General features: G+C 41.7%; 1 protein-coding gene across 1 annotated transcript; it reads left to right on the plus strand.

Annotated features, from left to right (window-relative positions):
* Window positions 1-289: 289 nt before the first annotated feature.
* C1H21orf58 (chromosome 1 C21orf58 homolog) lies at window positions 290-21,425 on the plus strand. Its single transcript, XM_053713537.1, has 7 exons — window positions 290-416; window positions 638-1,349; window positions 7,618-7,768; window positions 7,855-8,046; window positions 16,020-16,134; window positions 16,528-16,667; window positions 21,180-21,425. The coding sequence occupies exons 1-7, from the start codon at window positions 290-292 to the stop codon at window positions 21,423-21,425; spliced, it is 1,683 nt and encodes a 560-aa protein (XP_053569512.1).
* Window positions 21,426-22,877: the final 1,452 nt, after the last annotated feature.

Below are 22,877 nucleotides of genomic sequence, written 5' to 3' on the forward strand. Positions count from 1 at the left end.
TTTTTAATGATTTCTAAATAAATTGTTATATTTTACTAAGTCCAGTGAGTGCCTGCATTTTGTGGACATTGTGGATTATTTACAGCAGAGCACCGTGGCATTCAAACAAGTGGTGAGATTGTGCTTTCCCCTCAAGGAACTGTGCATTGGCTTTTGGCATTAGGGATTAAGCACTCCCATTATCTATACACTGTATCCAGTGGACTTTTGCTTTGGTATCACACGCTTACTATCCTGTTGATGCTCTTGGAGTAATCATTTTGTTTTTACATTTACCCCTATACTGATGATGGCTGAGGCTGCTGGCATACCTGAATACTCTCAGCTGGATGATGATTTCAACACGGATCCTTTAGCATTTACAGATGAAGATGCGGACAGAATTCTCATTCCTGAGGACCTGAGTGAGCTGGGTGGTGAGACACCTATTAATGTTTATCATAGAATGCTTAATTTGCGTAGAAAAGAAATAGATTACCATTTACACGCTGTTTTTCTTTCTAGTTACTTTAGAAAAAAATCATTCCCAGGGGTTTTCGTGTTAAAAATATACCGACCCTGGGTAGGCAGAATGTGGAGTTCTGTAAAAGGTGGTGTTCAATATTAAATAAATGCTCTTATGACTTGATCCTTTTAGTGATCGAGGAAGTGACCAGATTAGGGGCAAAAATTAAGGCGGAATTGGACACCATCAAAGAGCAGAGCATCCACATTCTGACTAATGATACTAGCCAGGAGTGGGTCACTAAACTTGATGGCCTTGTAAATAAGTATCGTACTGACTTGATTAATTTCAAAAATAAGAAACTCAATAATGTTGAGAATGATTATAGAGAAAGGAGGGTATATAGATGGCTATATGGTAAAGAGGATGGCACATATAGACGGCGTAGAAATCTTAGATCTAGAAATACACTAAGTATTGTAGACAGCAGTGGGGGTGATTCCTCTGGTACTGAGGTCAGTACTAGCAATGATCACACCCCTGCACAAATCAATCAATCTGAACATTTTTTAGGGGTGAGCACTCGCTCTACTGCGAAACCCCCACCAATGCCCCAAGACAAAAGAGGGCAAAAAAATGTAAAACCAGGCGGGGGGGGGGGGGGGCACAAATCAAAATCTAAAACAGATTCGCAAGAAATAGATGTTATATTCAATCTTAGTAGTAGACCACTCAGTAATGCTGAACGGTCTCTGCTTAATCATGGATTGTCGTTTATTCCTACCCCAAAATCAGATAAATTTGAACAACTTGTTGATATTCACAGATTTCAGCGCCAACTTAAGCTAAAGGATTATTTCAGAGAACAGACCCCACAGAGTGAAGGCTTTAAGAAAAAATCTACGTTTGAGCCTCCTAACACACACACTTCAATTAGGAGCTATACGAGGGTACTGACCAGTAATTTGACGGAAAATACTCCCACGCGCTTATATTCTAATTTAACGCTAGCTGAGCAAAAGGCTCTCATTGAACTAGGTAATGACACCTCAATCATCATCCGCCCTGCGGATAAGGGGGGGTCTATAGTTATTCTTGATTACACTGACTATCGACAGGAGGCTCTTAGACAACTGGCCGATGTAAATACTTATGTCAAATTAAAAAGTAACCCTACATCTATCTACAAGTCTATCATTGATTCCTTCCTCCAAAATGGTCTTATGGCTGGCCATCTGAGTGAAAAGGAATATGCATTTCTTACCACTGACTATCCGGTTGTGCCTGCATTATACCTTCTTCCAAAGGTCCATAAGACCTTGGTGAACCCACCGGGCAGGCCTATTGTATCTGCCCGGGGGTCTGTACTTACCAATATAGCCATCTACATAGACTCACATCTTCAGAGTGTGGTTAAGAATACAGATGCTTATTTGCAGGACTCACCGAGTCTTCTGAAAATCCTGAAAGATTACTCTGATCTTCAACAGGATGACATCCTGGTCACCATGGATGTCGACAGCCTCTACACGGTGATTCCCCATGCGGATGGGGTGGAGGCTGTCAGGTCCATGGTGACAGGTAATGTTAATTACCTTGGACCATCCATTGAATTCCTTTGCACACTGTTATCATTTTGTCTGGATAAAAATTACTTTAAGTTCGAGGAAAGTTATTATTTACAAATTTCAGGGACTGCCATGGGTTCGAACGTGGCACCCACTTACGCTAATATTTTTATGGCATGGTATGAGCATGAACTCATGAAGCCCTTTGAGAACCCCAAGGTGAAATATTATACACGCTATATTGATGACGTGTTCCTCATCTGGAGGGGTAGTGAAGCATCTTTGCGTGAGTGGGTGACATGTTTGAACCTCATGGAGTCTCCTATACGTTTTAAACTTGAATATGATTTAAGTTGTGTACATTTTCTTGATTTAAATGTGTTCAAGGTGGATGAATCAGGCAAATTGCGGTTTGGTACATCCTTGTACACTAAACCCACGGACCGCAACTCCTTATTAGATGCCAGAAGCTTCCACCCTGCACACCAAAAACAAGGGGTCATCACTTCCCAGCTCACCAGAGTCCTGAGAAATAACAGTGAGCTATCACTACGTACCACTCAGTTGGAGGAGATGGGCAAAAAATTGAGCAACAGAGGGTATGCCAGGGCCGAAATTATTAAAACACAAGAGAGGCTATGTATGGATGGACCCAAAGAACAAAGCAAAGCTAAACACGAACAACTCAACCTGGTTACCACCTATACACCTGGTAATGAAAAGTTGACAGGAGCAGTGCGTAAACACTGGCCGGTCGTGGAGACTGATCCAACGCTACCTTTTCGGAACATGCCACCTCCGAGATTGATCTATCGCAGAGCCAAAAATCTCAGGGACCATTTAGTAAAATCGGATCCTATCAAACACTATCATAAGGAATCATGGCTTAAAACCTCTAAAATGGGGTGTTTTCCCTGTGGTAATTGCACCACATGTAATAGCATGACTCGGGGTTATTCGTTCCAGCACCCACATTCAAACAAGAGGTACAAGATAAACCATCGTCTGAGTTGCATGAGTAACTATGTAATATACATACTGATTTGCCCTTGTTCCAGTGTATATGTGGGTAAGACGATTACCCCCTTCCGTGATAGGATGGCGAACCATCGGTGTGCAATTCGTGCTGCATTGAAATCTGGCGAATCAGATCAGCCCGTGGCACGCCACTGTGTGGCATTGAAACACTCTGTGTCAAGTATTAGGTCCATGCTAATTGACCACGTCCCCCCCATACCACGAGGGGGTGATAGGGCTAACAGACTGCTCCAACTTGAAAGCAGATGGATCCACAGGTTGGACACATTGGTCCCTAAAGGCCTCAACACCTCACTGGACTTTAGTCCATTCTATTAACACCATACTGAAGAGTTATTGCCCTGGACATATCTAAATGATAGCTCACTACTCACTAAAAAGTTTCTATCCGTACCCCAGGGTGGCATGATGCTACAATGTATTTAGATAATTATGTTGCTTAATGCACCTACTAATGATCGGCACCAGGGGTTACAAATGTAATAATGATACAGCTAATAGTGATAGTTTTCGCTTATCTTCATCTGTAATTTGTATCATGTATTGTATTGACAAAGTGTTTGTTTCTTTTATGCTCTTGTCTTTACTGTCTAGTCTGGCATTTCGTGCCCATTTTATAAGGATGGCCCTTAGATTGGTCTCCTTCTTTTTCTGAGCTTGACAGTTTTTCCGCATATAGAAATTACACATTTGGAGCTATCATCCAACAGACTATGTTCTAATATGCCATTTAATAATACGTTTCTAACATCACTAATGCTATGTCTGTAAACCGCTATGTCAAAAATATTAAACACGCTATACATATTGTGGATTGTTTTGGTTGCTATTAGCAACAAGTACACACGGACATCCCTGACAGTAATCTGTATGCGTGATTAAGTCACTCCCTACTCTGACGCGTGTGGCTATCCGACGTCGCTATGGCAACGCCGTGCCATGCGTCATCACGCTAGGCACGCAGCGTGCGTACGTGACGTCATTGCCATGGATGGGAAGACGCGAGTGGAGGCATGGCGGTAATTAGTTTGCTCACATCTTTAAAAGGGGTATGATTTTAAATGTGTGTCATATTGATTTTAAGTGTGCTGCATATTCGTTTTGTTACATTCTGACATTTGACAAAGGCACGTATTGGTGCCGAAACGTTATGTCTTTTTAATGATTTCTAAATAAATTGTTATATTTTACTAAGTCCAGTGAGTGCCTGCATTTTGTGGACATTATATATATATATATATATATATATATATATATATATATATATATATTATATACACACACAAATCCATACACAAACACACACACATACATATACAGTATATATTTACTTCATTTTGTTAACCCCACACTTTGACTAGACAGCGTTTCCGGGACAGGGAAGCAGATAAATAGCCTTGATCTTGTCCGGTATTTTGCAGTCAGCTCAGTGGCCAGCTCAGGGGGGGCCACAGGGGGGGCCAGGGACATTTTTACAGGGGCACTGGCCCCTGTGGGCCCCTGTGTAGAATCACAGCAGGCTGAGGTTGGTCTTACTTGTGTAAGTAAAATAACACAGATACTGTTCAGTTATTCTTATCTTAAATATGTCAAAGTAAACAAGTACATTTGTCATGTTTATTAAATATAAATCCTTTACCAATAATAAATATGGTTGCATTCATTCACATATGTTTCACTGTTAGATTATGCTAGTATGAAGCATTCCGTCATTTTGAGTTACATATATTCCCACACATATGAGTTAACTCTTTTACAAATTCTGTCCTTGCAACTTAACTTTTTGACCTAACATACAGATTAATGCCTATATTTTGAGTTGCTGCTTTGTTTTTCTTGTATTGTGTGAAGACTGAGCAAGTTTATTGTAAAGATAGGTGAAGAAAAATGAAAGCTTTAGGAGACCAAAAGAGGAAGATGTTACATGTTGGAAATCTTTTAGGAGAGCTGACAAACATTTTCATCATAATGAAGATTATACTAGTAGAGAAAGAAAGACAATCATGGATAGATCTTGGATAACTTACTTTTTAAACCAGAGAACCTAAGAATTTCAGCTGGTTTGGTTTTCATCAGTACTGGGTTAGTTCAGAGGCAAATATAGGGGTAAAATATATTGAAGCTTGTGGAAGTTGATGGTCAGCTTTAGATAGTTGATGGAGCTGAACCTTGTTAATATATGAGATTCGAAAGAGAGTTGATCAGCAGACCTCTTGTAGTTGATATAGGCATTTGGTTTTGAAGGTTACCCATAGGCCAGTAAAGTGAATGTTCACTTATGGTTGACCAGCAGAACTCGGATACTTGGAGGTCATTAAAGGGGCAGTTTACTCAAAAAATGTCTCCCTTTAAAATTTCTCCCTTTATTGCATCTTTTTTTTTTTTTTTAAACCTTTATAAACATATTTGTCATAGGATGTCTTTATGAATTTACTATCTGATTGCTGCAATCCTATTTCTAAAAAATTAATGTTTCTGAACCGACTCCGTGGGTTGCTGACGCTCCTAGCCAATCCAGTGTGCAAACCGCAGTTTGTAGATGGCTGCCGAATTTCGAATAGCGCATGTGCGAGATTGTGCAATGTCATCCACAACGTCACTCCCTTTCAGACCTGCTCCGACACAGAGCGTTATTCCCTATGATGTGCTGGAAATTGCGGCATCATTAAGACACATTGCGCAAGCGCTATTTGGCCCGTTTTTGTGCTCATACGATTGTGTACAAATTAGTTTTATAATAACATGCAAAAGCGGCAAAAAACGATTGGTTGATTGTTATATACACTTAGGGGCTAAAATAGTGGGCTGGATTAGATGACGTTATAGACGAAAATTTCAAAACGGATTTACAAGTTAATGAGGCTTCGTTTTGAAAGAGTTTGAAGTTGGTAATTTTAATTTCATAAATGTAATTTAAAATATGTGTTTTAATCAAACAAAAAACGGTAAAAGTTTGTAATCCTTTAATTTATTCCCAATGATCCACTTTACCTGCTGGAGTGTATTAAATTGTTTATAAGTATTTCCATTACCGTTATATTGGCATTTGAAATAGTTTATTTAGCCTGTGGTATCCCCACCCATCCTGAAAGTTTTGGCCGCGAGGCCATGCTGTGTAAACACAGCCAGTAGAAGAAATTACACTCCCAGTGGGTTATAGAAGATATAGGGTAATAACATGTTAATTTTCCATTGTTCTCTCCAAGTATTGGTGATTGGTTTATGGACAGATATAAGATAAAGAAGCAAGTATATGTACACAATGTGATAAAGTAATGAGATTTGATTACACCTACAAGCTCAACCCATTTTATTAGGTTGTGGCTTCAAAACCAAAATCAGCTAATTCATATACACAAATAAGCCTTAAAAAAGCAAATCTCATACGTTATACTATGCAGCTAGTAAAAAAAGTAATTGGAAACACATTAAGGGAAAAACAATTTTATAGTACACTGTCCCTTTAAGTTTAAACCTAAGACTGATGAGGGCTAGAACAGTAGTAACTGACAGGGAGATGTCTATAACATTTGAGTGTCAGATTTAAGGTTTATGTGCGTCATGTCTATTGTCATGGAAGTGGTATGGTTCAGGCCTTCAGATGTTTTAAAAGGACAATTAAACACTTTGAGGTGGGAATATAAAATGATAAATCGTATTTATAAAAAAACTCTGAAATATACTTTAATTATTTATTTTGTCCCTTTCCTGTAATTCCATTCTGAAAATGTGAGCTTTTTAGTTCCTGTTAGAAATGGAAGTGTAAACACTGTTATATTCCACACAGCCGTTGGCTGAACACTCTAGTGACCTATTTATAACTGCGCCTTATTGGTCTAAGTTACAACATTGTTTTTATAGACACTAAAACTTTATGCTTATTTTGTCAATATTTAAACAATTAATAAAACGTTAAAAAATGCACCTACATGTTATTCTCGGACTAAAGTTTGTTGTTGTTTTTTTGTTTGTTTTTACTGCATCATTCTATCTAGCATTTATTTAGTATTTAATGTCCCTTTAAGAGTGGATTTAGAGCAGTTATGATTAGTTCAGGAGTTCAGTAGTGGCTAGACCTTCAGTAAATAGGTTTTAGGGTTAGTGCTTGTTAATTATGAGGTCTTTGGAAATTAGAAGATCATATATAGAGTAGTTGGATGTCAGACTGCAATAGGCAAGGAGCAGAAACTTCAAATAAGCAAGTTATAACATATCAAGTTTATTAAAGTATCAATTATTCCAGGGGGTATATTTATAAAGCATAGGTAAATTATTCATAGTCCTATATCCTTACACTCCAACCATAGTGGCATCTATATCAAATGCAAACAAATACCCAAATATATGCCTAAAAGAAGTCAAGGAAATATTTAAAAAAAAAAAATAGTTTTATTGAAATACAAACTTTGTGGTTTACATATAATTGAAGAATAAAATAAATAATCTGTGATAAGTTTAGAAGCATATCTGATGAAGCTATGTATTATAGGTAAGAGATCAGACCTAAGGTAGTTGTAGTTCAGGCCTGAGGAAACGTGGGTTAGATTATGATGGTTAGTAACTGAGATCCCAGAAATCCTGGCTTGTAGAAGCTGAGGGTCAAAAAGGTCACCTTATTTCTAGACTTTGTTCTATTTTATTAGGGAGCTATGATGGACAGGAGGATGCATTGCAGTCTGCTCTCCGCAGAAGGAAGGAGCTGATGTACAAACTGAGAGTAAGTGAAATGAATGAGATATGACTTCACTTACTGTAATATAGGGTGTTTATTTAGCATCACTTTGTCTTGACTGTTATACATAGGAGCAACACCTAATGGAAGAGCTTACTCGGCCTCACACATGGGAGGGAACGCGCAAAAAAACCATACATCTTGAACCCATTCACCAGGCACCACCGATGCACTTCTATCCCCCGCCACCTCCTCCAGAGCCACCCGTACACTTCTACCGCCCCCCTCCCCCTCCTGAACCTCCCAGGATCATCCAACAGCAGGTGAGAATTAAACTCCATTGCTGAGTGTGTATGTACATATGATATAAAATAAATGGCAAAGTGTGATTGTCCGAAGCTGTCATGCGTGAGGACAAACACACCTGGCCTTCAACAGAGTCTCAGACTGGCCGGTGTTCTAAAATAAGTTGTCTACCGCATAAGAATGCGTGACCTACGTCACGGTGACGTGAATCAGCTGCTGGAGGTGTGTGGCGCTCACTGCGCATGCGCAAGAGGCCCAGCCTCCTCAAAACAGCTGTTTAAGGCTAGGCAACGGGTCGAGGAATTCTATGGCCCGTAATCTTCGTTGCACAGGCGCGCACAATGCCGCACATGGCCCTACTCCTCACTCATTAGAGACAAGGCGTAGGCGGCACACTGGCAGGCAACACAACCCTACTGGTTGTACAGCCACTGACTTCAAGGACACACGGACCAATCAGATAATGCAGTAACGCTTTTTTTTGTATTATCTGATCGGGCCGTAGTCCGTTTGATTTGCCCACCTCCATTCAATTTCCAAATTGGTCCATTGTGTGCCGCCGACTTGCTGTGCCTGGGGGGGGGGGGTGCTTCTGGGGGTTACAGAGGGTGCCGATGGGGCTTATGTAAGTTACACAGGGGGTGGTTATAGGGGTTACAGGGGGGCTGATGGGGCTTATGTCGGTCACACAGGGGGTGCTTATGGTGGTTACAGGGGGGGGCTGATGGGGCTTATGTAGGTTACACAGGGGGTCTTCACAACCAATAGGGTCGTGTTTCCAGTGTGTCGCTAGTGCCTTGTCTCTGAGTGAAGAGTACAGGACCACATGAATGTGGTCGCGCAATCGTTGGGTCACAGATTTCGACATTACACCGGTGTAGTGTCGAAATCTGCGACCCGACGGAATGTACGACCACATTCCTGAGCGCACACGTGACTGGTTGACCACCAATCACCTGCTAGAGACACTTCCGTCCAGATTTCGACACTACACCACGTGACGGGTCGCAGAATCAGATGGAATAGCTGAACCTGTCAGATTTTGTAACCTTCACCAAAGCGCCGCTGTTTCACAGCTTACCATGCCTTCATAAATTTATTAGCAGTCCTGGGAAACGGATACTAATAATATGGAAATGCCTATGAAAGTTATCTGTTATCTGTATATTTTCATAAATGATGCAAGATGTTACCTTTTTTTTTAATCTGACTTCAGCAGTGAAAAACATACAGATAAAAGGTAAATGTAAAAAAATATAAACAGCAGCATGATAGTAAGAATATAATGGAGAAAGAATGAAATGGAGCAGCCGCTCGTCAAAGTTTCAACCTATTTTTAAGTTTCATAGGCATTTCCATATTAGTAGTATCTGTTTCCCAGGACTGCTAATAAATGTATAAAGGCATGGTAAGCTGTGAAACAGCGGCGCTTCGGTGAAGGCTGCAAAATCTGAGAGGCTCAGCTGTTCCATCTGATTCTGCGACCCGTCACGTGGTGTAGTGTCGAAATCTGAAAGGAGGTGTCTCTAGCAGGTGATTGGTGGTCAACCAGTCACGTGTGCGCTCAAGAATGTGGTGACGTGACGGTCGCACATTCCATCGGGTCGCAGATGTTGACACTACACTGGCATCTGGGGCCGACCGGGTGTTAGGGGGCATGACACGGGCGGGACCGGGCAGGGCCAGACGTGGCGTGAGTGGGGCTGGGCGGGGTCAGGTGTGACTTGGGCGTGGCTGTGCGGACATGAGAGAGCTCAAAAAAGGGGGGTAAAGAGAGAGCAAAAGAGGGGGGATAGAGAGAGCAAAAGAGAGGGAGAGAGACAGCAAAATAGCAGAGAGAGGGAGAGCAAAAGAAAGGGGAGATAGAGAGAGCAAAAGAAAGGGGAGATAGAGAGAGCAAAAGAAAGGGGAGATAAAGAGAGCATAAGAGAGGAGGGAAATAGAGAGCAAAAGAGAGGAGGGAAAGAGAGAGCAAAAGAGAGGGGGGGAGAGAGCAAAAAAGAGGGGGAGAGAAAGCAAAAGAGGGGGAGATAGAGAAAGAGGGGGAAGAGAGAGAACAAAAGAGAGGGGAGAGAAAGCAAAAGAGAGGGGAGATAAAGAGAGCAAAATAGAGGGAGAGAGACAGCAACAGAGAGGGTGAGAAAGGGGAGAGAGAGCAAAAGAGAGGGGAGAGAGAGCAAAAGAGGGGGGGAGAGAGAGCAAAAGAGGGGGGAGAGAGAGCAAAAGAGGGGAGAGAGAGAGTGTGCAAAAGAGAGGGGGGAGAGAGCAAAAGTGAGGGGGAGGGGGGGAGCGAGAGGGGGAAAAAGAGGGGGAGAGAGCATAAGAGAGGAGGGAAAGAAAAAGCAAAAGAGAGGGGAGAGAGAGCAAGGGGGAGGGGGGAGAGAGAGGGGGAAAAAGAGAGGGGAGAGATAGAGCATAAGAGAGAGGGAAAGAGAGAGCAAAAGAGAGGGGGGAGAGCGCAAAAGAGAGGGGTGATGAGAGGGGAAGAGAGAGCAAAAAAAGGAGAGAGAAAGCAAAAGAGGGGGAGAGAGAGAGCATAAGAGAGGAGGGTGAGAGAGACAGCAAAAGAGAGGGGGAAAGAAAGCAAAAGAAAAGGGGAGAGAGAGCAAAAGAGGGGTGATAGAGAGAGTAAAAGAGAGGGGGGAGAGAGAGAGAGAACAAAAGAGAGGGGGGGGGGAGAGAGAGAGCAAAAGAGAGGGGGAGAGCGCAAAAGAGAGGGGGAAGAGAGAGAACAAAAAAGAGGGGGAAGAGAGAGAACAAAAAAGAGGGGGAAGAGAGAGAACAAAAGAGAGGGGGAAGAGAGAGAGCAAAAGAGAGGGGAGAGAGCAAAAGAGAGGGGAGAGAAAGCAAAAGAGAGGGGAGATAGAGGGAGAGAGACAGCAAAAGAGAGGGTGAGAAAGGGGAGAGAGCAAAAGAGGGGAGAGAGAGAGTGTGCAAAAGAGAGGGGGGAGAGAGAGAGCAAAAGAGAAGGGGAGAGAGGGGGAGAGGGGGAAAAAGAGGGGGAGAGAGAGAGAGCAAAAGAGAGGGGGAGAGAGAGCAAAAGAGAGGGGAGATAGAGAGAGCAAAATAGAGGGAGAGAGACAGCAAAAGAGAGGGTGAGAAAGGGGAGAGAGCAAAAGAGGGGGAGAGAGAGAGCATGCAAAAGAGAGGGGGGGAGAGAGAGCAAAAGAGAGTGGGAGAGAGCAGAAGAGAGGGGGAGAGAGAGGGGGAGACAGAGAGCAAAAGAGGGGGAGAGAGAGCAAAAGAAAGGGGAAGAGAGAGCAAAAGAGAGGGGGAGAGAGAGCAAAAGAGAGGGGGAGAGAGAGCAAAAGAGAGGGGGAGAGAGAGCAAAAGAGAGGGGGAGAGAGCAAAAGAGAGGGGGGAGAGCGCAAAAGATGGGGGAAGAGAGAGGGAGAGAGAGAGAGAGAGAGAGCAAAAAAAATGGAGAGAGAGAAAGCAAAAGAGGGGGAGAGAGAGACAGCATAAGAGGAGGGAGAGAGAGAGGGGGGAGAAAGAGAGCAAAAGAGAGGGGGGGGGGAGAGAGAGAGCACAAGAGAGGGGGAGAGAGAGCATAAGAGAGGGGGGAGAGAGCTAAAGGGAGGAGGAGAGAGACCGCAAATGAGAGGGGGGAAAGAGAGCAAAAGAAAGGGGAGTGAGCAAAAGAGAGGGGATAGAGAGCAAAAGAGAAGGATAGAGACAGCAAACGAGAAGGGGGAGAGAGCAAAAGAAAGGGGAGAGAGACAAAGAGGGGGGAATACAGAGAGCAAAAGAGAGACAGAAAAAGAGAGGGGGAGAGAAAGCGCAAAAGAGAGGAGGGGAAATAGATGGGGTAGTGAGAGAGAGCAAAAGAGAAGGGGGGAGAGAGCAAAAGAGAGGGAAAGAGAGAGAGAACAAAAGAGAGGGGGAGAGAGAGAGCAAAAGATAGGGGGAGAGAGGGCAAAAGAGGGGGTAGAGAGAGAACAAAAGAGGGGGATAGAGAGAGCAAAAGAGGAGAGAGACAGCAAAAGAGAAGGGGGGAGAGAGCAAAAGAAGGGGGGAGAGAGAGAGAGAGGCAAAGAGGGGGGATACAGAGAGCAAAAGAGAGAGACAGAAAAAGAGAGGGGGAGAGAGAGAAAAAGAAAGGGGAGAGAGCAAAAGAGGGGGGAGGGAGAGCGCAAAAGAGAGGGGGAGGGAGAGCGCAAAAGAGAGGGAGAGAGCGCAAAAGAGAGGGGGGAGAGGGAGAACAAAATGGAGGGCAGAGAGCAAAAGAGGGGGGAGAGAGAGCATGCAAAAGAGAAGGGGGAAAGAGAGCAAAAGAGAGGGAGGAGAGCGCAAAAGAGGGGGAGGAAGAGAGAGCAAAAGTAAGGGTGGAGAGAGAGCAAAAGAGGGGGGATAGAGAGAGAGAAAAAGAGGGGATAGAGAGAGCAAAAGAGAGGGGAGAGAGAGCAAAAGAGACTGGGGGAGAGAGAGAGAGAGCAAAAGTGAGGGGGGAGAGAGAGAGCAAAAGAGAGGGGGGGAGAGAAAAAGAGGAGGGATAGAGAGAGCAAAAGAGGGGGGATAGAGAGCAAAAGAGAGGAAGAGAGGCAGCAAAAGAGAGGGGGAGAGAGACAAAGATGGGGGATAGAGAGAGCAAAAGAGAGAGAGAGGCAGAAAAAGAGAGGGGAGAGAGAGCAAAAGAGGAGAGCACAAGAGAGGGGAAGAGAGAGCGCAAAAGAGAGGAAGGAAAAGAGCGGGGGGGAGAGAGAACAAAAGAGAGGGGAGAGAGAGAGAGCATAAGGGAGGGGAGAGAGAGCAAAAGAGAGGGGAGAAAGGGGAGAGAGAGAGCAAAAGAGAGAGCAAAAGAGAGGGGGGAGAGAGCAAAAAAAAGGGGGGATAGAGAGAGCAAAATAGGGGAGAAAGAGAGAGCAAAGGAGAGGGGAGAGAGAGAGCAAAAGAGACTGAGGGGGGAGAGAGCAAAAGAGAGGGGGAGAGAGAAAAAGAAAGGGGAGAGAGCAAAAGAGGGGGGATGGAGAGCGCAAAAGAGAGGGGGAGAGAGCGCAAAAGAGAGGGGGGAGAGGGAGAACAAAATGGAGGGCAGAGAGCAAAAGAGGGGAGAGAGAGCAAAAGAGGCTGAAAAAGGGGAGAGAGCAAAAGAGAGGGGAGAGAGAGCATGCAAAAGAGAGGGGGGAAAAGAGAGCAAAAGAGAGGGAGGAGAGCGCAAAAGAGGGGGTAGAGAGAGAAAAAGAGAGGGAGAGAGAGCAAAAGAGGGGGGATAGAGAGAGCAAAAGAGGAGAGAGCAAAAGAGAAGGGGGGAGAGAGCAAAAGAAAGGGGGAGAGAGAGAGAGAGAGGCAAAGAGGGGGGATACAGAGAGCAAAAGAGAGAGACAGAAAAAGAGAGGGGGAGAGAGAGAAAAAGAAAGGGGAGAGAGTAAAAGAAGGGGGAGGGAGAGCGCAAAAGAGAGGGGGAGAGAGCGCAAAAGAGGGGGAGAGAGCGCAAAAGAGAGGGAGAGAGAGCGCAAAAGAGAGGGGGGAGAGGGAGAACAAAATGGAGGGCAGAGAGCAAAAGAGGGGAGAGAGAGAGCAAAAGAGGGTGAAAAAGGGGAGAGAGCAAAAGAGAGGGGAGAGAGAGCATGCAAAAGAGAGGGGGGAGAAAGAGCAAAAGAGAGGGAGGAAGAGAGAGCAAAAGTAAGGGTGGAGAGAGAGCAAAAGAGGGGGGATAGAGAGAGAGAAAAAGAGGGGATAGAGAGAGCAAAAGAGAGGGGAGAGAGAGAGAGCAAAAGAGACTGGGGGAGAGAGAGAGAGAGAGCAAAAGAGAGGGGGGAGAGAGAGAGAGAGCAAAAGAGAGGGGGGAGAGAGAGAGAGCAAAAGAGAGGGGGGGGAGAGAAAAAGAGGAGGGATAGAGAGAGCAAAAGAGGGGGGATAGAGCAAAAGAGAGGGAGAGAGGCAGCAAAAGAGAGGGGGGAGAGAGACAAAGATGGGGGATAGAGAGAGCAAAAGAGAGAGAGAGGCAGAAAAAGAGAGGGGAGAGAGAGCAAAAGAGGAGAGCACAAAAGAGAGGCGAAGAGAGAGCGCAAAAGAGAGGAAGGAAAAGAGCGGGGGAGAGAGAGAACAAAAGAGAGGGGAGAGAGAGAGAGCATAAGGGAGGGGAGAGAGAGTAAAAGAGAGGGGGAGAAAGGGGAGAGAGAGAGAGCAAAAGAGAGAGCAAAAGAGAGGGGGAGAGAGCAAAAGAGAGGGGGAGAGAGCAAAAAAAAGGGGGATAGAGATAGCAAAAGAGGGGAGAGAGAGAGAGCAAAAGAGAGGGGAGAGAGAGAGAGCAAAAGAGACTGAGGGGGGAGAGAGAGCAAAAGAGAGGGGGGAGAGAGAAAAAGAAAGGGGAGAGAGCAAAAGAGGGGGGATGGAGAGCGCAAAAGAGAGGGGGAGAGAGCGCAAAAGAGAGGGGGGAGAGGGAGAACAAAATGGAGGGCAGAGAGCAAAAGAGGGGAGAGAGAGCAAAAGAGGCTGAAAAAGGGGAGAGAGCAAAAGAGAGGGGAGAGAGAGCAAAAGAGGGGAGAGAGAGCATGCAAAAGAGAGGGGGGGAAAGAGAGCAAAAGAGAGGGAGGAGAGCACAAAAGAGGGGGAGGAAGAGAGAGCAAAAGTAAGGGTGGAGAGAGAGCAAAAGAGGGGGGATAGAGAGAGAGAAGAAGGGGGGATAGAGAGAGCAAAAGAGAGGGGAGAGAGAGAGCAAAAGAGACTGGGGGAGAGAGAAAGAGAAAGAGAGAGCAAAAGAGGGGGGGGGAGAGAGCGAGAGAGCAAAAGAGAGGGGGGAGAGAAAAAGAGGGGGGATAGACAGAGCAAAAGAGAGGGAGAGAGGCAGCAAAAGAGAGGGGGGAGAGAGACAAAGATGGGGATAGAGAGAGCAAAAGAGAGAGGCAGAAAAAGAGAGAGGAGAGAGAGCAAAAGAGGAGAGCACAAAAGAGAGGGGAAGAGATAGCGCAAAAGAGAAGAAAGGGGAGAGAGAGCATAAGGGAGGGGAGAGAGAGCAAAATAGAGTGAGAGAGACAGCAAAAGAGGGGGAGAAAGGGGAGAGAGAGAGCAAAAGAGAGGGGGGAGAGAGCAAAAGAGAGGGGGGAGAGAGCAAAAGAAAGGGAGGAGAGAGAGAGATAGAGAGAGAGTAAAAGAGGGGGAGAGAGACAGCAAAAGAGAGGGAGAGAGAGAGTGCAAAAGAGAGGGGGGGAGAGCGCAAAAGAGGGGGGAGAGAGCGCAAAAGAGAGGGAAGAAAAGAGAGGGGGGAGAGAGAGAGCAAAAGAGAGGGGGGAGAGAGAGCAAAATAGAGAGAGGGGGAGAGAGAGAGCAAAAGAGAGGGGAGAGAGAGAGAGAGCAAGGGGTGGAACCGCTGTACTGCAAAAAATGGCCCGTGTACACAGGCTTTAGGACTAGTGTATATATAATATGTGATATAAGAACGTTGATTGGGCTTAAAGGGTTATGAAACACAAACATTTTCTTTTATGATTCAGACAGGGCATACAATTGTAAAATGTTTCCAATTTACTATTATCAAAATTGTCTTCATTCCCATGGTATTCTTTGTTGAAGAAATACCTAGGTAGGTGTCTGGAGCACTAAATTGCAGGGAATAGTGCTGACATTGATTGCTCATGCAAATAATTACCATTCTTGCAAATCTGCTGCTATTTAGTGCTCTAGACATAGACACATGCACACACCTGAGTTTACATCCCTATGTTTCAACAAAAGATACCAAGATTAATAATAGAAGTAAATTAAAAAGTTGTTTAAATTGCATGCTCTATGTGAACCATGAAAGAAAAACCAAGTGTTTCATGCCCCTTTAAGGCACTAATATTTCAGTGTGAATGTTTTTTCTATCTGAGCACCGTTTAGTAAATCACAAAGTTTGTGCTACCAAAAAGCCCATCATTGAAACGGCTTATATTCTAATCTGTGAGGAGTTCATGTAGATTTTAGAGGAAACTCTCAGAAGAGAGCAGTATATGTAAAGAGATTACCTACTGTATATATTCCCCTCTGTTATTATTGATTTTGTTCACAGATTCCCCAGCAGCCAACAACCATAATTCAGCAGTTACCGTCTCAGCAGCCACTTATTACACAAATCCCTCCCCCGCAGACACTGCCACCTATCCGCTCTGGTAGCATAAAGGAAGGTAATGCTTGGATATTTGTTTGTGGTTCTGTTTTAGGAGAATTTAGCTTTTTACTCTAAAAGGGCTGGTATCTCTTTTCTATTTTTCAACATATTTTTAGGTGAACCTCTTGGTGTCTCCTATGCCACTATGTCACGTCTCTTTTATGCATACTACAGGTTAACATATTGGCTTTTCCTCTGATGCTTTACTTCCAGTCTGCTATAATGATATCACCCCTCTTTCACATAATAAGATAGTCTTGTATCTACAGTAATATTAAACTACACTATCTGTCATTCATAGATACAACAGATGGACCTAATCATTGTATGTCTATTTTATACACAAGCTATTAGAATCATGTATAAAGTAGCAGGGTGTATCTTATTGCCCTCTTCCTTTCTTTTGCAGACATGGTGGAGATGATGCTCATGCAGAATGCTCAGATGCATCAGATTATTATGCAGAATATGATGCTGAAAGCTCTACCCCCTATGGCCTTGTCTCAACCAGCCAGTGGTGGTCCTTCAGCATATGCCCCAAATCACCAGGTACATGTTGCCTTGAAAGCCTTTCTATAGATTTCAGCTTAGAGCCGCTAGGTACTTTATCATTCTAAATGGGTCTAAGATGATATAATTATGTATTAGACTTCATCTTTGGAACCCATAAAAAAAAGACTGGATCTATCATTATAAATCCTTAAATGTCTTTATAGGTGTTTGTGCCCGAAAGAAAGTAAACACCTTGGCAGTACCTGTAGCTCCAAAACTAGCAATGGAAATTGCCAGATACTTACAGCTTGGTGCTATTTACCTGCTGGGAAAAGACTTAAAGAGATACTGAACCCCAAAAAAATATTCTTTAATTTTAAAAGCAGGAATGTAAATCTTAGCAGCCAGCCCATTTTAGGTTCAGCACCATGGATAGCGCTTGCTTATTGGAGGCTTACATTAACCCACTAATAAGCAAGCATAGCCCAGTTTCTCAACCAAAAATGGGCCGGCTCCTATGCATCACATTCAAGAAAAATTGACAATAGGGGTAAATTAGAAAGTTGCTTAAAATTGCATGCTGTATCTGAATCATAAAATAAAAAAAATTGGGTTTAGTGTCCCTTTAAGGGAGCCCTGTAATCACTGTTCCATTTTATATATATACACTTTAATATCTGTTGTTTGTTTGTTGATTTTCTTTTAAAAGATCTTCCTGTGCTAAATAAACTAACTTTTTTTCTGTGGGAAACGTTATTGTGAGTTTGTGAGCAGTAGATATCTAGGAATCAGATGTGCACAAATGCTAATTTCACTTTACACTTAAACCACTTTCAATTATCCCTTTCCATACAAATAAAATGTTATCATGTTTAACTGCTGCTCTTTCATATAAATGGTAGAACAATTTTGAGTACAATATTCCTATCATTTAAAATGACATATGCAGAGAAAGGTACTCGTTAGGAACTGTTATATTTCTCCTCTACATATACCAGTGAGTGTCCTTTAGCTCCAAGTCTGCTAGAGCCTAGATTCTCAACCTGTGGTATGTGTACCTCTGGGCCTGGGGGTACTTGGGACATTGTCAAGGGGTACTCCAGGGATTGGTCTTCATCCTTTTTATTTTCCCCCTAATGTATCTTTTGTAAACATGACTTATCAAAGAAAGCTGTGCTTCTCATTTCTACCCTGAAGAACTTAACAGGGCAGAGTGTGAGTATTTCCCTGCCTAGGTGGGACCACTGCTCAATCACTGATTCACATCAATTTAGTAAAACCTTAGATGGGCTTAGATTCTGGCTTGTTTGTGACATATGAGGGCTGAAGTTGAGCTTCACTGATATGAACAGAGAAAGTGTATTACTGTGACCAAGTGTCACAGAGACAAGTAGCAGATAAATGTGCCACTATGAAATAGGTAAAGTGCATCATACTGAAGTATGGCGCAGTAAAACAAGAAAAAATAAACTATGCATGAAATGGTTATTAAAAATAGAAAGATGGTACCATAATTATTACTTTCCTCATCATGCATAAAATAGTTTATTTTCCTCTGTTTAAATGTAAGAAGCTACAGAACTGCATCTAATTATTAATATCAATGGACTATATAGCTGTGTTTTATGTGTTTATTATTCTCTGTGGCAATATTGCCAAATATCAAATTCCGGAAAACATTAAAGGGACATTGAACCCAATTTTTTTCTTTTGTGATTCATGTAGAGCATGCAATTTTAAGGAACGTTCTAATTTACTCCTATTATCTTCGTTCTCTTGCTTTCTTTATTTGAAAAAGAAGGCATCTAAGCTAAGGAGCCAGTCAATATGTGGTTCAGATTCATGGACAGCACTTGGTTATTGGTGCTGTCCAATCAGCAAGGACAACCCAGGTTGTTCACCAAAAATGGGCCGGCATCTAAACTTAAATTCTTGCTTTTCAAATAAAGATACCAAGAGAATGAAGAAAATGTGATAATAGGAGTAAATTAGAAAGTTGCCTAAAATTGCATGATCTATCTGAATCATGAAAGAAAAAATTTGGGTACAGTGTCCCTTTAAACAAATCCAGATTCCTATATATTTACTTAATTAATATATCTGATACAAGCTTGTGAAATCAAGTGATACACAATTTCCATTTTTGTTGATGAAAAAGATCATTAATGTGCTACAGTTGGGGTACATAGAAATTAAATGCCTACAAAAAGGTTGAGAAACACTGTGCTAGAGGGTACCTTGAACACGTTTTCTCCTGTAAAGGGGTTAAATAATAGCATAGTGAGTAGTAACCATTCTGTTAAATTTGTGTAATTTAAAGGGCCATTATAGTGAAAAAATGACGTCTTCTTTCATTAGAGCAAGTAATTTAATAACTAGTACTCTGCAAAATGGTTAAACACATAGGTAAATTTCCTATTTGGAGTTGCAGAGAACTGATTGGTCGATAGGAATAAAATGACATGCTCTGACAAATGAATGTATTTAATATCACTAAAATGGCCACTTAATGTCCCTATATACAGACTATTTATATTAACACTCATGATTAAAGGGACACTAAACCCACATTTTTTTCTTCCATGATTCAGATAGAGCATGCAATTTTAACCAACTTTCTAATTTACTCCTATTATCAATTTTTCTTCGTTCTTTTGCTATCTTTATTTGAAAAAGAAGGCATCTAAGCTAAGGAGCCAGTCAATATGTGGTTCAGATTCATGGACAGCACTTGGTTATTGGTGCTGTCCAATCAGCAAGGACAACCCAGGTTGTTCACCAAAAATGGACCGGCATCTAAACTTAAATTCTTGCTTTTCAAATAAAGATACCAAGAGAATGAAGAAAATGTGATAATAGGAGTAAATTAGAAAGTTGCCTAAAATTGCATGATCTATCTGAATCATGAAAGAAAAAATTTGGGTACAGTGTCCCTTTAAACAAATCCAGATTCCTATATATTTACTTAATTAATATATCTGATACAAGCTTGTGAAATCAAGTGATACACAATTTCCATTTTTGTTGATGAAAAAGATCATTAATGTGCTACAGTTGGGGTACATAGAAATTAAATGCCTACAAAAAGGTTGAGAAACACTGTGCTAGAGGGTACCTTGAACAAGTTTTCTCCTGTAAAGGGGTTAAATAATAGCATAGTGAGTAGTAACCATTCTGTTAAATTTGTGTAATTTAAAGGGCCATTATAGTGAAAAAATGACGTCTTCTTTCATTAGAGCAAGTAATTTAATAACTAGTACTCTGCAAAATGGTTAAACACATAGGTAAATTTCCTATTTGGAGTTGCAGAGAACTGATTGGTCGATAGGAATAAAATGACATGCTCTGACAAATGAATGTATTTAATATCACTAAAATGGCCCCTTAATGTCCCTATATACAGACTATTTATATTAACACTCATGATTAAAGGGACACTAAACCCACATTTTTTTCTTCCATGATTCAGATAGAGCATGCAATTTTAACCAACTTTCTAATTTACTCCTATTATCAATTTTTCTTCGTTCTTTTGCTATCTTTATTTAAAAAGCAGGAATTTAAAGCTTAGGAGCCGGCCCATTTTAGGTTCAGCACCCTGGATAGTGTCTGTTTATTGTTGGCTACAGTTAGCAAACCAATAACCCAGGTTCTCAACCAAAAATAGGCCGGCTCTTAAGTTTTACATTTCTGCTTTTTAAATAAAGAAAGTTGCTTAAAATTGCTTGCTCTATCTGAATCATTAAAGGAAATGAAATGGGTTTAGTGTCCATTTAACTGTATTCCAATCGATCAGAAAGAACATTCTCAAGCTATTTGGATTTATCCAATTTAACAGCTTTACTCTCTAGAAAGCTTATTGTGACCTACTTTGAATGGCATACAGTATATTTGATTTTCACTTTATTGTAAGACTGTACATTTTGCACATGTTCAGCTCACATTTGACCAAACGCTTGTTTCATTGCAATCATTTATTGATCAAATCATAATTTTAAAATGTTAAATATGCTCAGAAATAATATGATTGTAATATAGTAATTCATTGTTAAAATGTCAATTATTAAGTTACATAAAAACATGAGAGCGTTAGTGGTACAAAATGTCATGAGCTGATTAACTTTAGTAAACTGTGTGTGTGTGTGGGGGGGGGGGGGACGTTTTCAAACTAGAGATGGCAGTCAGCATTGCCAAGCAGTGGTTACATTTTTTCTTTCACGTTTTTATGATTGTAAGTTGAGTCACTGTCCACCAATAGAGTTCCGCTTCAAAGCCTATGAATAATCAGTTCTTATGCACTGCCTGTTAGCTTCAAAATCAGAATATATCAGATTTAACATATTGTTTTAATGCAAAAACTAGTTTAACATGTAAAAAGTAGTATAATATGTATTATTATTATTATTCTATATGATAGAATTTATATTTTTCCTGTCCCTTTAAATGACTCTCTTCCAGTTGTACCTACTGGTCTGGTTCTGTCTTCTTCTAATGACACTTTTTGTTATCCCTGCTAACCTCTCTCTCCTTCCTTCCTCCTACACACGTTTTATCATTTTTACCTTTCAGGAACCTGCATTTACTAGCCCTGTTGTACGGATACCTGAGAAGATGCGTCCATCCTCAGTACATCATCATCACCATTACACACCTCCTGGTCTCCCATCAGCACCGCCTACCATGCAACCAGCACCTGTTTATTCCATGTGGCCACAAATGATGCCTCAAAATCCCACAGCACATATGAATGGATTCCCACAAACAGTGCATCACATGACTGGGCCTACGACAATGCTACCATCCATGCACACGTAAGTTGAATACATTCTGTAAGGAAAAATAGCAGACCAAGAAATTGCTATGGTTAATCTCTACAGCTCATCATTTATCGACAGCAGAGCATTTAAGCTGAATACATTTTCATATTTATCAAAAACTTAACTTACTACTGGAAAAGTTTACAGTTGTTATAACAAAAAACAATATATATATATATATATCTGTGTATTTAAAGGGAACACATTTTTCTTTCATGATTCGGATAGAGAATACAATTTTAAAGGGACATGAAACCCACATTTTTAATTTCACGATTTTAAAAAAGCATGCCATTTTAAACAACTTTCCAATTTACTTCCATTATCTAAATGTGCACAGTCTTTTTATATTTAAACTTTTTGAGTAACCAGCTCCTACTGAGCATATGCAAGAATAAGTGTGTATGCATTTGTGAATGGCTGATTGCTGTCACATGGTACGTGTATGCATTTGTGATTGGCTGATGGTTGTCACATGGTACAGGGGGAGTGGAAAAATATATAACTTTTAAAATTGTCAGAAAAAAAATCTACTACTCATTTGGAGTTCAGACTAAGGGCTATTGCATAGTCTTGTTATCTTGTATTTGTTGATTATGCAAATCTACTGTGTTGACTGGTCCTTTAAGGATTTTTTTTAGTTGATCGCATTTGGCGGTGAAATGGTGGCATGAAATATACCAAAATGGGCCTAGATCAATCGTTTGGGTTGTCTTCTAAAAAAAAATATATAGTTTTGATAGGTAAATATAAAAAAAGGCTTTATTTCTGTTGAAATGTAGTGATGGCAAAATGCTAAAATCCTCTGGTCTTTTGGGGAAGTTTTTGTCTGAAATGCCCGGTCCTTAAGGGCTTAAAAATGTATAACATGGTTGCAAAACTGCTGCCATATAGTACTGCAGAACTAGGGATGTGCAGGGGGGGGGGGGATTGTCACAAATATTCGAGGAAATGTGTTAAAATTACGGCTGGTCCTGAGTACTGAGCGCTCACCAGCTCATAAAATCAATTTAAAGCAGACTAATACATACAGACAAATTCTGGTTGTACTATTTTCAACTGCAGTAACAAATGTTTCTCTTACAGAGTTCCAAATGGCCTTTGAAACATACAAATGAGAAAGGTGAGAGACTGAAAATCCTCAGCATCTAAAACATGGTGCATATATACACTTAAACCTGCTAAACCACCCCATGCCTTGCACCTATGGTTACAACCTAAATTCCTCAGACCTAGTTACACCTCTTCTCTCTATCCTTAAAGTGTTTTACCAAAGTCACTTCAGAAAAGATGCGCACACTTTCACTCTCTTCAGACTTGCACCTGTGCTTTCCCCAGAGGTGATATCAACTGCATCCCACACATATGTTTACACTGGCTCTATTGGTTTTGCTTTATTAATGCCAAACCTTCAGACACAGACTTGCAACAACACTTGGACACACAATAG

This window comes from Bombina bombina, chromosome 1 (genome assembly GCF_027579735.1).
Source record: "Bombina bombina isolate aBomBom1 chromosome 1, aBomBom1.pri, whole genome shotgun sequence".
In the NCBI taxonomy this organism is placed as follows: domain Eukaryota; kingdom Metazoa; phylum Chordata; class Amphibia; order Anura; family Bombinatoridae; genus Bombina; species Bombina bombina.